Consider the following 12,383-nt stretch of genomic DNA (forward strand, 5'->3'; position numbering starts at 1 on the left):
CGAGTGACATGAGCTTGATCGGAGCTCTGTAACTGCAGCCCACGACTCTGATTGAGATGCAAGCGAGTGCGCAGTCAGCGAAGAAAGTCGTACTTACAGAGAGAAGGACTCTCCAGCAGAACAGTGTCACTCCTACCATGCCTCCTGCTCAGCTGCCCACCTGTATATGACCTCGACCATGACAAGATGGCCCCTGATAGCTGCAGCTCCTGCTCGAAAAGCAGCGTGAAGTAGTACATTCAATCTCAAGGTAATCCTACACCCACCACCTTCATCGCATGTCTGTCCTGGGTATCATAAAACGCCAATCCCGAACGCCTGATCTTACCACTCCCTCTTCGCACTCCGCAAGTCCGGAGTCTTCGGAGGACGCCTCTCAATATTCGGCGTAGTCGGTCGGCTGGAAGTGAGAGCTTCCGTGGTGCGCAGGGGAGATCTTGCTGGTGCCACAACAGACTCGAGATCGAAGTAGCCTGACTCTCCGGACTTCTCCATGTCGGGTACTCTGATCTGGGGCGGCCGTGTATGTGTCTCGTCTGAGCTGGAGCTCTGGTTGTAGAGGTAGACGGCGGAGATGACGACTGCTGTTCCGAGGACGTACTGGGACTTGTTAGCTTCCCACTGATGGCAGAAGTAGATCCAAGGATACTCACGAGCATCGTGATCTCCATATCGAAGAAGATTACACTCGCCAGAAAGCTGATCAGGATAGATATACTCGTCGCAAAGTTCTTGGTGATGTTGTTCGCATAGTTGATCACAAACGACACCAGAATGCCGCCAGCGGCTTGCACGAGCACGTTTGTCCACACAATCGAGTTGTAACCTGCGAAAAAGCCTGTCTTCGCGATATGCTCGCCATCCCAAAATATCACGCCAATGAAGAGTGCCGGCCACAGGGAGTAGAAGGAAAGCTGAACATTCCTGACCCAGACTGTCGCGGAACGTTCTCCCCTGTGCTCTTTCAGGATCTTCTCAAAGTAAACGCTGGCCAGACCGGAGGTGACGCAGGACAGCAGCACTGCCGCCAGCCCGAGGGACGAGTTCATGGGCGGGTATGTGAGCTCGGTGTCCTCCTCAATGCCTTCATACGTCGCGGAGCGCTTTGCTAGTTGCGCGACCTCGTGGCCAGCTTCTTCCAAGTCCCATATTCTTCGCCCTTCGTGGAAAGCCGTGCCATCTTTCAGATCTTTCATCGAAAGAACTTCTGAGTGCGCAGGACCTGTTGGGATCTGGACAATCGCAACGCCCACCATCAACAGCAAGAGACTGAGCCACTTGCGGCTATTGAGCGATTTTCCCAAAATCATCACGCTGAACACCGCAGTGGTCAGGATCTTCAGCTGATCTGTGACTTGAAACGTAGCAGCATCCAGGTTGCTGAGCGCAACATAATGCAGACTGCTCTGCAATGTGAACAGCATGCCCGGTATAGCCATCTTCCAGCTGTCACCCGTGAACACAGCTCTTGTCAACTCTGCAAACAACCCGGTTGCGGTAGATGTGTCCGGCGTCTTCGGATCTGTTGCGATGTTGTAGAGTGCCATTGTGAGGGAGATGGTGAGCTTGACGAGCTCGTTCAGGAAGACTGCCGTGGATGGGTAGTATCGGTGGCCGTCAACCAGGGGCATGATTCTCGAGTATCGAAGGACGAGGATATGGATCGAGTTTTGGAGTGTGAGCTGCAAAGACATTAGAAACTTGCTGCCTGGTTATACCATTGTCGACCACTGTCGACTACGTACGGCTGCGATTGAGAATTGTTTCCATGATATTCCTCCCCCTCCGCCTGCTGACCGCGAAGACGACTCCATCTCCTACGTCCGCTATTTGTTGTAGTCGAGCAACCGGGAGAAAGCGTTCGTAGATCGAGAATATGCTCTTTCGCTATGCAGCAATGCCGGTTGCTCCTGAAATGCTCCCTGACACCCAAACACTTTCAAACAGCTGGAAGAATCAAGGAATGTCACCAACTGTAAGAGGAAGAGGAGAAGTTGGAGTCCCGTGATCTTGTACAGGTAGCGCTTTGAGCTTTCGAGAAGTGCAAGCCACCTCGTGCTAGCCCCAGGTATTGGGTGCTTTACCGGTTTCCCGCGCGCCGTGGGCAGATCAATGATCGACGACGCGCAGGGGTAGTTCTACACGCGAGTTGCTGTACTGGAGAACTGCCTTGTTTATGTTTCTTGCGTCTCTTGGGTTCTACAAATTCACACCAAAGACATAGGCCTTCGTTCTCCGTGTCCTCGACTGCTGTTCCACCTCCGCAGCAATGCTTGAAGCCAGCTGCTTTACGGACCCACGAGGAGAAGCAACAGCAGCAGCAGCAGCAGCAGGTTTCAGATCCTAGCCAGCTCGAAAGCCACCGACACGCTCGCGCTCTGACAGCGCATGTCGAGGATTGGCGCCATCCTTATGAAGGCATGCTCTCGCCAACAGCAGCAAGAGCGTAACGTGGCATGCTCTAGAGGTCTCACCACGCAAGGCAGTCGACCAGGTAGCGTCGATCACCGCGGGAAGTTGCATCTTTGCTTTTCGAGGCTTGCTCATCGTTCATGCAGACCTCACTTCGTATCCCACACCGCCTAGGTATCTCGCCTCTCATATTCCCTTCGTACTCCTTCTCAAGACCTTCCAAGCCTAGCCAAGACACTCTGCCACATCTCTATTGTGTTCCGGCCAACCTAACGACGAGATGACGTCCTCCACAAATCGAGCTTCTAGGGGAAGCGTGGACGTCCCGCCAGATCGCCGTTTCTCCACAGTCAGAGCTCCCACAGTCAATGGTCTGGACAATTCTCTTGAAGATTGCATGACGAGCGACTGACGTCTGGACAGAACTCAACTCCGCCATCCATCGACAGTTTCGTGAGGCGCACGAGGGCCACAAGCCACATGCAGGTACGCTTCGTCACTCCAAGCAATTCATGTAGCAGATGCCGGATGTAGATCCGTTGGCATTGACTGCATCTGCGAATTCATCGAACGGCTCGAAATCTTCCCCTGGGCTGTTGGTATTGGCGGAGTTGAATGAGAGCATTTGAGCCATCTACTGACTCTTTGATGTGTTGTCCAAAGGTCTCGACCCATCCAGAGCATCGACCGGCGTGGTCTGGTGCACCGAACGAGCCGCCGAGTATGGCTTGCTCGAAGACCCAAGCAAATGGGCAAATCTCGGCCAGGGAGCGCCTCAGGTTGATGATGGTGAGTTTTGATTCATTGATATCCAAGGCCGTCGTCTAACATGAGAATGCAGATATCGAGGGATGCTTCGAGCGACCACACAGCCTCAACATCTCTGTGAACAGCCGCGAGTATGGCCCTACAGCAGGCATCAAACCACTCCGCAAAGCCGTCGCCGAGCTGTACAACGCCCACCACCGCAAGGACAAACCGTCGAAGTACACTTGGGAGAACGTTTGTATCGTTCCCGGCGGCAGGGCTGGGCTCATCCGCATCGCTGCCGTCCTCGGCAATGCCTACCTTGGCTTCTTCGTCCCAGACTACACGGCCTACAACGAGATGTTGAGCCTGTTTAGGAACTTCGCAGCCGTCCCTATCCCGTTGGACAAGAAGGACCACTACAAGATGCACGCCGAGAAGATCGAAGACGAGATCAAGCGCGGCACATCCGTCATCATCACCTCAAACCCTCGCAACCCTGCCGGAAACATGGTCGCCAACCCGGAACTTGCGCACATCCAGGATCTCTGCCGCGACCGAGCCACCCTAATCATGGACGAGTTCTACTGCGGCTATAATTACACCACCAACTGCGATGGCGCCGTCATCAGCGCAGCCGACAACATCGAGGACGTCGACGCAGACGACGTGCTCATCATCGACGGCCTAACGAAGCGCTTCCGCCTCCCCGGCTGGCGCGTAGCATGGATCGTCGGGCCGAAGGAGTTCATCAAAGCTATCGGCTCGTGCGGCTCCTACCTCGACGGCGGCACCAACGTGCCCTTCCAAGAAGCCGCAGTCTCCATGCTCGAGCCGACGAAAGTCCGCGCGGAGATGAAGGCCCTGCAGACACACTTCCGCATGAAGCGCGACTACGTCGTCGGTCGACTGGAAGCCATGGGTTTCAAGCTCGACTACACACCCAACAGCACGTTCTACCTCTGGCTCAACCTCGAGCAGTTGCCGGAAGGGATCAACGACGGCCTGAACTTCTTTCAGGCGTGCCTGCTGCAGAAGGTCATTGTTGTCCCAGGGATCTTCTTCGATCTCAACCCGAGTCGGAGGAGGGATCTGTTCGACTCGCCTTGCCACCATTATGTAAGGGTCTCATATGGCCCGAAGATGGAGACGTTGAAGGCTGGGTTGGATAAGATAGAGCGGATCTTGAAGAAGTGGCATGCGTTTGAGGCGACGAAGCTGTCGAGCAGTCCGAAGCAAATTTAGTGGGACGAGGAGGACTGAGTGGGAACCATCGATGAGGCGACGTTCTTCTTAGACGACTTACGATACCTATGATATGGCGACTTCTATCGGCTTGCAATATCGCGTCGATGAGCCCGTAGAGAGCTGGCTGGCTTCTCACGCAGCGAGACGAACTGAAAGTCCCGAGGACGTTGAGCGTAGGAACATCTTCACGGTATAGCTTTGCGAGTACCATCCATCAAGAACATGCCCTTCACATGCTCGTGCTTCTAGTTCACTTCCATCCTTCACTTATTAGTCTTGCACGTGGGCGATCAAGGCACGGACCGATTGTCCGCTGCAACTGCCCCGCCAAAATCAGGTGTTTGCGTTGTCCCTGCAGTATAAGGTAACTTCCAATTTTCGATTGCTCCTCAACCTTTCTTCTTCTACTCCTTCGACACAACATCTAAAGACTTGCAAAGACTCCAATTGCTCTCATAGACCCCAATATAATTCACCTAAACCGATACAACAACCAAAACCACAACCGCCAATATGGGCAAGGTTCGTCTCCCTCACCGTCACTTTACCATTCTCGATAGAAGCCATTGGAGCTCGAAGCACTCATGCTCACCCTTCCCACAGGTCAAGTACGTCCTCCTCGACTGCGACAACACGCTCTGCCAGTCGGAGCGCCTCGCCTTCGAAGCATGTGCCGATCTCACCAACGAGGTCATGAAGAAGCACAACATCGACGCTACCTACGACACCGACTCCCTCCTCGAGGACTTCGTCGGCCACAACTTCCGCAACATGCTCGTCGGGCTGCAGAAGAAGCACAACTTCGAGATGTCCAAGGAGGAGCAGGACGACTTTGTCGAGCGTGAGCTTGGCGAGGTCACCAAGAAGCTCTCCCAGAAGTGCACCGAGTGCCCAGGTGTGACCGAGCAGCTCGAGTGGATCCAGGCCCAGGGCTACCCGATGTCCGTCGTCTCGACCTCTGCTAAGCCGCGTGTCGTCGCCTCGCTCGAGAAGTGCAACCTCATGCGTACGTATCCCAGTCCAAGCTCTTTTTGAAGTCCCGACTGACCGCCTCTCCAGGCTTCTTCAAGCCCGAGCACGTCTACTCCGCCGCCTCCTCCCTCAACCCACCATCCTCCAAGCCCGACCCCGCCATCTACCTCCACGCCTGCAAGGAGCTCGGTGTCAAGCCGGAGGAGTGCGTCACCGTCGAGGACAGCAAGTCCGGCTCCACCGCCGCCATGCGTGCCAACATCCCGCTCGTCGCCTACGTCGGCATCTACAACATCGAGGAGGGCAAGGAGAAGATGGACCAGATGGCCAAGACCCTCACCGACACGTGCAACGCCAAGGTGGTGATGTACGACTGGAAGGAGTGGCCCGAGGTCCTCAAGAAGATTGAGGCTTAAGCGTTGAACTTGACCCCGACTTCCGAGATTGGGCCTCTGGCTCCCTCTTGCTGCTGCTGATGAGATATGATGGATGAGAATGACATGAAAGCATGGCCCGCCATACTGGAAGCTACGACGAGGGTGGTGTGATATAGATAGAGGCCCAAAATGATGAAAAGGTGCTGATGAGAAGTGAGTGCCATACCTTTGCTTTGCATACCATCCTTCGCTTCACGGTGCTCTCTCCTCGTGACCATCCGCCCGTGGCCATGTCGCGGCCATCGCGAACAAGATGACGCTTCATCTATCCAGTCGATGAATGTGAGGTGCCCAGAAACGCCCGACGAAGGGATGCGGTGCGGTCAAGCTTCTGCTTGCAACGTCTGTACCAAACAATGTCGTGAGTGATGACGATGGCATAGCTTTGAGTGGCCCAGGCCGATCCTGCTGTGGATGGTTGTTTCAGTCTTCGATGCTCCTACGCCGAATACAAGCAACCCAAGCACCAATGCGAGCGCCTCTTCAACCGCGGCATGGCTTGGATACTACATGTACTGCACAACAATGTCACCCTCTTCTCCAACCCAAGAAGTGGGAAGCATTCCTACGGGCCGGATGATCATCCGGCTAAAATTGATTTGCCGGACAACTTCACCTCCCCCTTCTCGTCTCACGGCACGCTCGTCAGGAACAGGAAGCTCCGAAGCGACACAACACCGCTCCACCCTAAGCTGGTTGACAATGATGGAGACACAACATGCAACCCCGCAGAGTGCGGAGACGCTGCTCTGTGGTGATTGCTGGAACTTCTTGGTTTGAACAGCCTATTCGCCTCGCCCGGCTATGGATTTGCTCTGTTGTGCCTGTTGATGATCGACCGACAAGGTAGGTGTGATTGATGAACGGTGAGAAGGTAAGTATAAGACTTGTCCTACTTCCCTTCTAGCCTATCTGACCACAGTCTGCCTCTCGCCTACCCTCGCCGGCAGTGTACTGCGCAAGATGCACTACCTATCCATCCCAGCAGCAGCGCTGCTTCTGACTTCTGCGCACCAAGCCACCGCCCAGTTCGGCTTCACCTGGCACTTCGAGTATCCAGACTGTGACAATGGCCCTCTCGCCGACAACACCGTCTGCGACACCTCCGCCTCCCCCGCAGACCGCGCCGCTGCTCTCGTGGCCGCTATGCCACTAAACGACAAATTCCAGAACCTCGTCGACCGAAGCAATGGCTCCCGTTCCCTAGGTCTGGGCAAGTACGAGTGGTGGAGCGAGGCTCTACACGGCGTAGCCGGCAGCCCTGGCGTCAACTTCTCGGACAGTGGGGAGTACAGCTACGCTACCTCGTTCCCGATGCCGATTACTTTCTCCTCTGCTTTTGATGATCAGCTGGTGTTGGATATTGCTACGACTATCAGTACGGAGGCGAGGGCGTTTTCGAATGCTGGGAGGGCGGGGTTGGATTTCTTTACGCCGAATATTAACCCTTATAAGGTATGTCTCCGGCAGGCAAAGCAGAATCAAGGGTAGGTGCTAATGGATGTAGGACCCGCGATGGGGACGTGGCTCGGAGACACCGGGCGAGGACCCTTTCCGCATTATGGAATATGTGAAGCATTTGATCCTTGGGCTGGAGGGCGGTCATAACCCGAAGCACAAGAAATTGATTGCTACGTGTAAGCACTTTGCTGGCTATGACATGGAGATTTGGGTAAGTACCGACCGAATTGCATGGTCTGCCGATCGAAGACGCCGTGCTGATGCCGCAAGCAGGACGGTGTCATCCGGTACGGCTTCGACGCCCTGATCACCAGCGAAGATCTCGCAGGTTATTACATGCCCCCGTTCCAGCAATGTGCGCGAGACTCGAAGGTGGGCAGCATCATGTGCAGCTACAATGCTATCAATGGCGTACCAGCTTGTGCAGACAGCTACATCATGGACGATATCCTTAGGAAACACTGGGGCTGGGACAAGCCAGACCATCCATACGTCACGAGTGATTGCAACGCCATTCTCGACATATGGACGAACCATGAGTACGTCAGCACACCTGAAGAAGCTGCTGCTGCTTCATACAACGCCGGGACGGACCAGGTCTGTGAAGTGTTCAACAGGACTGCAGTCGAGGGTGCGTACGACAAGGGCTTGCTGTCCGAGGCCGTCATCGATCGTGCTTTAAAGAGGCAGTACGAGGCCCTGATCATTGCTGGCTACTTCGACCCGGCGAGTGCAAGCCCGTACAGGAGCATTGGCTGGGATCAGGTCAACACCAAGGAGGCTCAAACTCTTGCCCGAAAAGCGGCGACTGAAGGAATTGTGCTGAAGAAGAACGACGGGATCCTGCCAATGACCTTCGAGAAGAGTATGACTGTCGCGATGATCGGCATGTGGGCCAATGCGACGTCTCAGATGCAGGGCGGGTACTCTGGACCGCCGCCTTACTTCCACAGTCCTCTGTATGCTGCGGATCAACTCGGAATTAACTACATCTATGCGACTGGACCGATCAACGAAACCGCGACGCACGGCAACTGGACGGCGGACGCCATTGCGGCAGCGAAGAAGGCTGATGTTGTGCTGTACTTCGGTGGCATTGACTGGTCTGTTGAGGCAGAGGCACTGGACAGGTACCAGATCGCTTGGCCGCAGTCTCAGCTCTCCCTCATCGACTCTATTTGCGGCTTGGGGAAGCCATGTATTGTTGCGCAGCTGGGAGACCAGCTCGACGACACGCCATTGCTCAACAACGATAACATCAATGCCATCCTGTGGGCCGGCTACCCTTCGCAAGACGGCGGGCCAGCAGTCTTCGACATCATGACTGGAGCTGTGGCGCCAGCGGGTCGTTTGCCAGTCACGCAGTACCCGTCGAAGTACGTTGACGAAGTGTCTCTGCTCAACATGAACCTCCAGCCTGGCGATCAGAACCCCGGTCGGACTTACATGTGGTACCCCGACGCTATCATCCCGTACGGCTACGGTATGCACTACACCACCTTCACAGCAAAGTTCGGCCACGGCTCCGTCGAAAATAATTGCCACCGCAGCATCCAGCACTTACTGGAGACCTGCACGGCAGAACATCCAGACAAATGCGAACTCGGCAGTCTCTCCATCTCCGTCGAGAACACTGGCAGCACGACCTCCGACTTCGTCGCACTTGCATTCGTTCGGTCGTTAACAGCAGGTCCAAAGCCCTACCCCCTCAAGTCACTCGCGAGCTACGAACGCCTCTTCTCCATCGCCGGTGGCACCACCTCGACTGCCACCCTACCAGTCAATCTCGGCGAGCTCGCCCGCCGCGACGCGCAAGGTAATTCCTGGTTATATCCAGGCAAGTACGAGATGCTGCTCGATGTGCCGACGCAGGACACGATTGTCTTTACGTTGACGGGCGAGGCGGCGATGTTGGAGGAGTGGCCTCAGCCGCCTGCTAATCAGACGTATGAGGCGGCGAGGGATTGTCAGGCGTATGGGCCTTGTAAGCAGCTTGGGCAGCCGTTGGAGTTGTAGGTGGATATGCAGATGGGGTTTAGATAGCTCGTAGCCATGAAAGCACAGAGGTGGCCGAGGCAGACTGATGAGGCATTCATGTATCTGTTGTTGCATACGACTGTCAGGTCCTCCGCCGTGCGTACTTGACAGCATCTGATTTTGTGTTTAGGCTGTCTAGTGGGTAAGCAGCACTTATTGTCAGGGCCCCTTCTATTCCGCTGAAAGACGAACATGTGATCGTCCGGATCGAGGCTTGAAAGAGAGTTTTGAGATCCGCACGTGGCATTTGGAAGCCAATAATACCACGCTATCTCAACTTCACCCCTGAACTATTCCACGGCACTGACTCAGATCTCGAACGCCCCCGCAGAATGCACGATCGACAGCCTGGATACCTTGCAGCGCATCATCTCTTTCACGACCTCACTTCCATGCGCCTCCCAACCGAAGAGCGGGCAAGCATTGCCCGTAACTACACGTCCTTCGCCGCCTATATCTCCACCACTGCTCGCATGTCGCTCGGACGAGTCGCCAGCAACCGTTAAGTCAATCTCCACAAGAGGGGCATCTGAAGACGGGACCACTTCAGCCCCTATGAACCCATTCTGGATCCCGTCGCCTCCCAATGGAGCTTTCTTATCGCCTCAAACAGCGAGTCTTGACAGTCTCTGAGTCGTGTCGTGCTCTCGACGTTGGCCGAAGCCAGGAACGCCGATCAGAGCCATGGTTCACACGCCGGGCACAGCCAGCTCTGGTGCCACGAACCCGGCTAAACTTATGTACTGCGACTCGAGCAACAACATACGGTTAAGTCGCCGCGGAAAGACCACGCTGGGACTCTACTTCTCGGATCGAAATCCACGTGGCTGAACTCTGTTTTCGACTATGTACATCGTGAACGCCCGGCTAGACCGCAAACCACCTGGACCGCTGTTGATACCGGTATGGCCGCGACGGATGACCTCTCTCGACCGTTGCCGTTATCCGGTCCTTCCATCGCGGACCTGACCACTGAGGCTTGAGCCAAGCGTAGGTTACGGCAGTGGAACTCTCCTGATCAAGTGCCTTCCATATACCCAGATCGTCTCGCATCACCGTTTTCTGTCCTTGTCCTAGAAGTCTTCTCGAGGTCGCCATCAACGCTCGCTTTCCTAAGTCTTTCTTGCTCCATCCCCTATTGAAGCAGCTTTCGTTGCTTCGTCCTTTCGTTGATAGTACTTGCTGTTGCGGCAGTCTCTCGTTGTGCCCAGCATGCGTTCCTTCGCTTTTGCTGCGCTGCCATTCATTGGTGGTGCCGTTGCCGCATGGCCTCCGACCTTCCCTCCCACTCGACCAGGTCCGCCTGCTGGGCCTCCTGCTGCCCCCCCTGCTGCCCCTCCTGCTGCCCCTCCTCCTGCTGGACCTCCCACGGGGCCTCCTCGACCACCGGGAAATGGCCCTCCTGTGAGTCCACCGAACGTTCCAAACTGGCCAGGACACGGTCCATGGACGACCACGACGACTACATCCGCAACCAGCTCAAGCTCATCGCAAGCCGCGTCCTCTTCTCAATCATCCTCCGCGGCTGCGTCTTCTTCGCATGACTTCTCAAGCTCTCACGCTGCGCCCATCAGCAGCTCACAGCCAGTGGTCCCACAGTCAAGCTCGATGTCGTTCAGCTCTTCCTACCAGGAGGTCTCGTCATCATCCTTTATATGGGCGCCGCACTCAAGCGAATCGTTTTCCGCCGGCTCTGTCACTTCCTCAGCACTCGCGTCTTCGTTTAGCAGTCTCGCATATTACGGATCTTCGTCGCAATCGAGCTATGTCTGGCAACCATCGTCATCGTCCTATGTTTGGGAGCCATCGATGAGCTCACAGCCTGGCCCCGTTTCGTCCTCGGCCCCAGCGTCTTCTTTCAGTAGCCTGGCATATTACGACTCTTCATCCATGAGCAGCAGCTATGTCTGGCAACCATCATCATCGTCCTATATTTGGGAGCCGTCGATGAGTTCGCAGCCTGGCTCCGTTTCGTCCTCTGCTCCGGCATCTTCATTCAGCAGTCTTGCTTATTATGAGTCCTCCTCCGGATCGAGTTTTGTCTGGCAACCTTCTTCGTCCTCCTACATTTGGTCGCCATCAATGAGTTCGCAAGCTGGCTCCGTTTCGTCCTCCAGTCCGGCATCTTCATTCAGCAGCCTTGCGTATTACGGCTCTTCCTCAATGTCCAGCTATGTGTGGGAGCCGTCTTCGAGCTCATATGTTTGGTCGCCATCGGTTAGCTCGCAGCCCTCTGGTCCAATTTCATCCTCCGCTCCCGCTTCCTCGATGAGCAGTCTCGCATACTACGGGTCTTCCTCAATATCGAGCTACGTGTGGGAGGCGTCTTCGCGCTCATACGTCTGGTCACCATCGATGAGTTCGCAGCCTAGCCCGGAGTCTTCATCTGCGCCCGGATCTTCGCTGAGTAGCCTAGCCTACTACGGGTCCTCCTCACAATCGAGCTATGTTTGGGAGCCGTCCTCTTCTTCGTACGTCTGGTCACCATCGATGAGCTCCCAACCTTCTGATCCACTTTCGTCCTCGGCGTCCGCATCCTCGTTCAGCAACCCTGCATACTATGGTTCCTCTTCCGAATCTAGTTATGTATGGCAACCATCCTCCTCGTCGTACATTTGGCAGCCGTCATTGAGCTCAGCACCCTCCGCGCCGAGCATGTCCTCGATGCCATCGGCTTCGTATAGCAGCTTCGCGGCATATGGCTCTTCATCTGGATCTAGTTTTGTAAGTCAGCCCGATGGATGGAAGAAGGCCATCTCAACTCGTTCAAAAGTATAAGGGTCTCGGTCTGGGAGCACTCTCCGACATCAGATCAACCCACGAGAGGCATCCTGAGCTCATTCAATGTCAAATCAATTTGGGAGACACTTGCTGACCGTTGTGCAATATCACAGGTATGGCAACCGTCTTCATCGTCGTACGTTTGGTCGCCTTCCCAGAGCTCTCAACCAGCTGGACCGGAATCTTCATTTCCAGCCTCTTCGCTCAGCAGTGTCGCCGCATATGGCTCATCGTCAGCCAGCTACGTTTGGCAGCCCAGCTCGGCAAGCTCGTACCGTTGGGAGCCGT

At 55.3% G+C, this 12,383-nt stretch overlaps 4 protein-coding genes across 4 annotated transcripts; 3 read left to right on the top strand and 1 right to left on the bottom strand.

Annotated features, from left to right (window-relative positions):
- Positions 1-324: 324 nt before the first annotated feature.
- Positions 325-1,631, bottom strand: gms1 (UDP-galactose transporter Gms1; the record flags this gene model as incomplete). The annotated part of the gene is made up of 2 exons (XM_064798366.1): positions 325-600; positions 654-1,631. The coding sequence occupies 2 exons, from the start codon at positions 1,629-1,631 to the stop codon at positions 325-327; spliced, it is 1,254 nt and encodes a 417-aa protein (XP_064662693.1).
- A 1,302-nt stretch (positions 1,632-2,933) lies between these two features.
- LTR77_001105 (uncharacterized protein) lies at positions 2,934-4,404 on the top strand (the record flags this gene model as incomplete). Its single annotated transcript, XM_064798367.1, has 3 exons — positions 2,934-3,007; positions 3,092-3,201; positions 3,254-4,404. The coding sequence occupies 3 exons, from the start codon at positions 2,934-2,936 to the stop codon at positions 4,402-4,404; spliced, it is 1,335 nt and encodes a 444-aa protein (XP_064662694.1).
- Positions 4,405-4,920: 516 nt separating this feature from the next.
- On the top strand, positions 4,921-5,795 carry LTR77_001106 (uncharacterized protein; the record flags this gene model as incomplete). The annotated part of the gene is made up of 3 exons (XM_064798368.1): positions 4,921-4,929; positions 5,011-5,413; positions 5,467-5,795. 3 exons carry the CDS (start codon positions 4,921-4,923, stop codon positions 5,793-5,795), a joined length of 741 nt encoding a protein of 246 aa, XP_064662695.1.
- A 984-nt stretch (positions 5,796-6,779) lies between these two features.
- On the top strand, positions 6,780-9,293 carry LTR77_001107 (uncharacterized protein; the record flags this gene model as incomplete). Its single annotated transcript, XM_064798369.1, has 3 exons — positions 6,780-7,271; positions 7,324-7,488; positions 7,551-9,293. The coding sequence occupies 3 exons, from the start codon at positions 6,780-6,782 to the stop codon at positions 9,291-9,293; spliced, it is 2,400 nt and encodes a 799-aa protein (XP_064662696.1).
- Positions 9,294-12,383: the final 3,090 nt, after the last annotated feature.

Source organism: Saxophila tyrrhenica, assembly GCF_035928015.1.
Source record: "Saxophila tyrrhenica strain CCFEE 5935 chromosome Unknown scaffold_2, whole genome shotgun sequence".
NCBI lineage: Eukaryota > Fungi > Ascomycota > Dothideomycetes > Mycosphaerellales > Extremaceae > Saxophila > Saxophila tyrrhenica.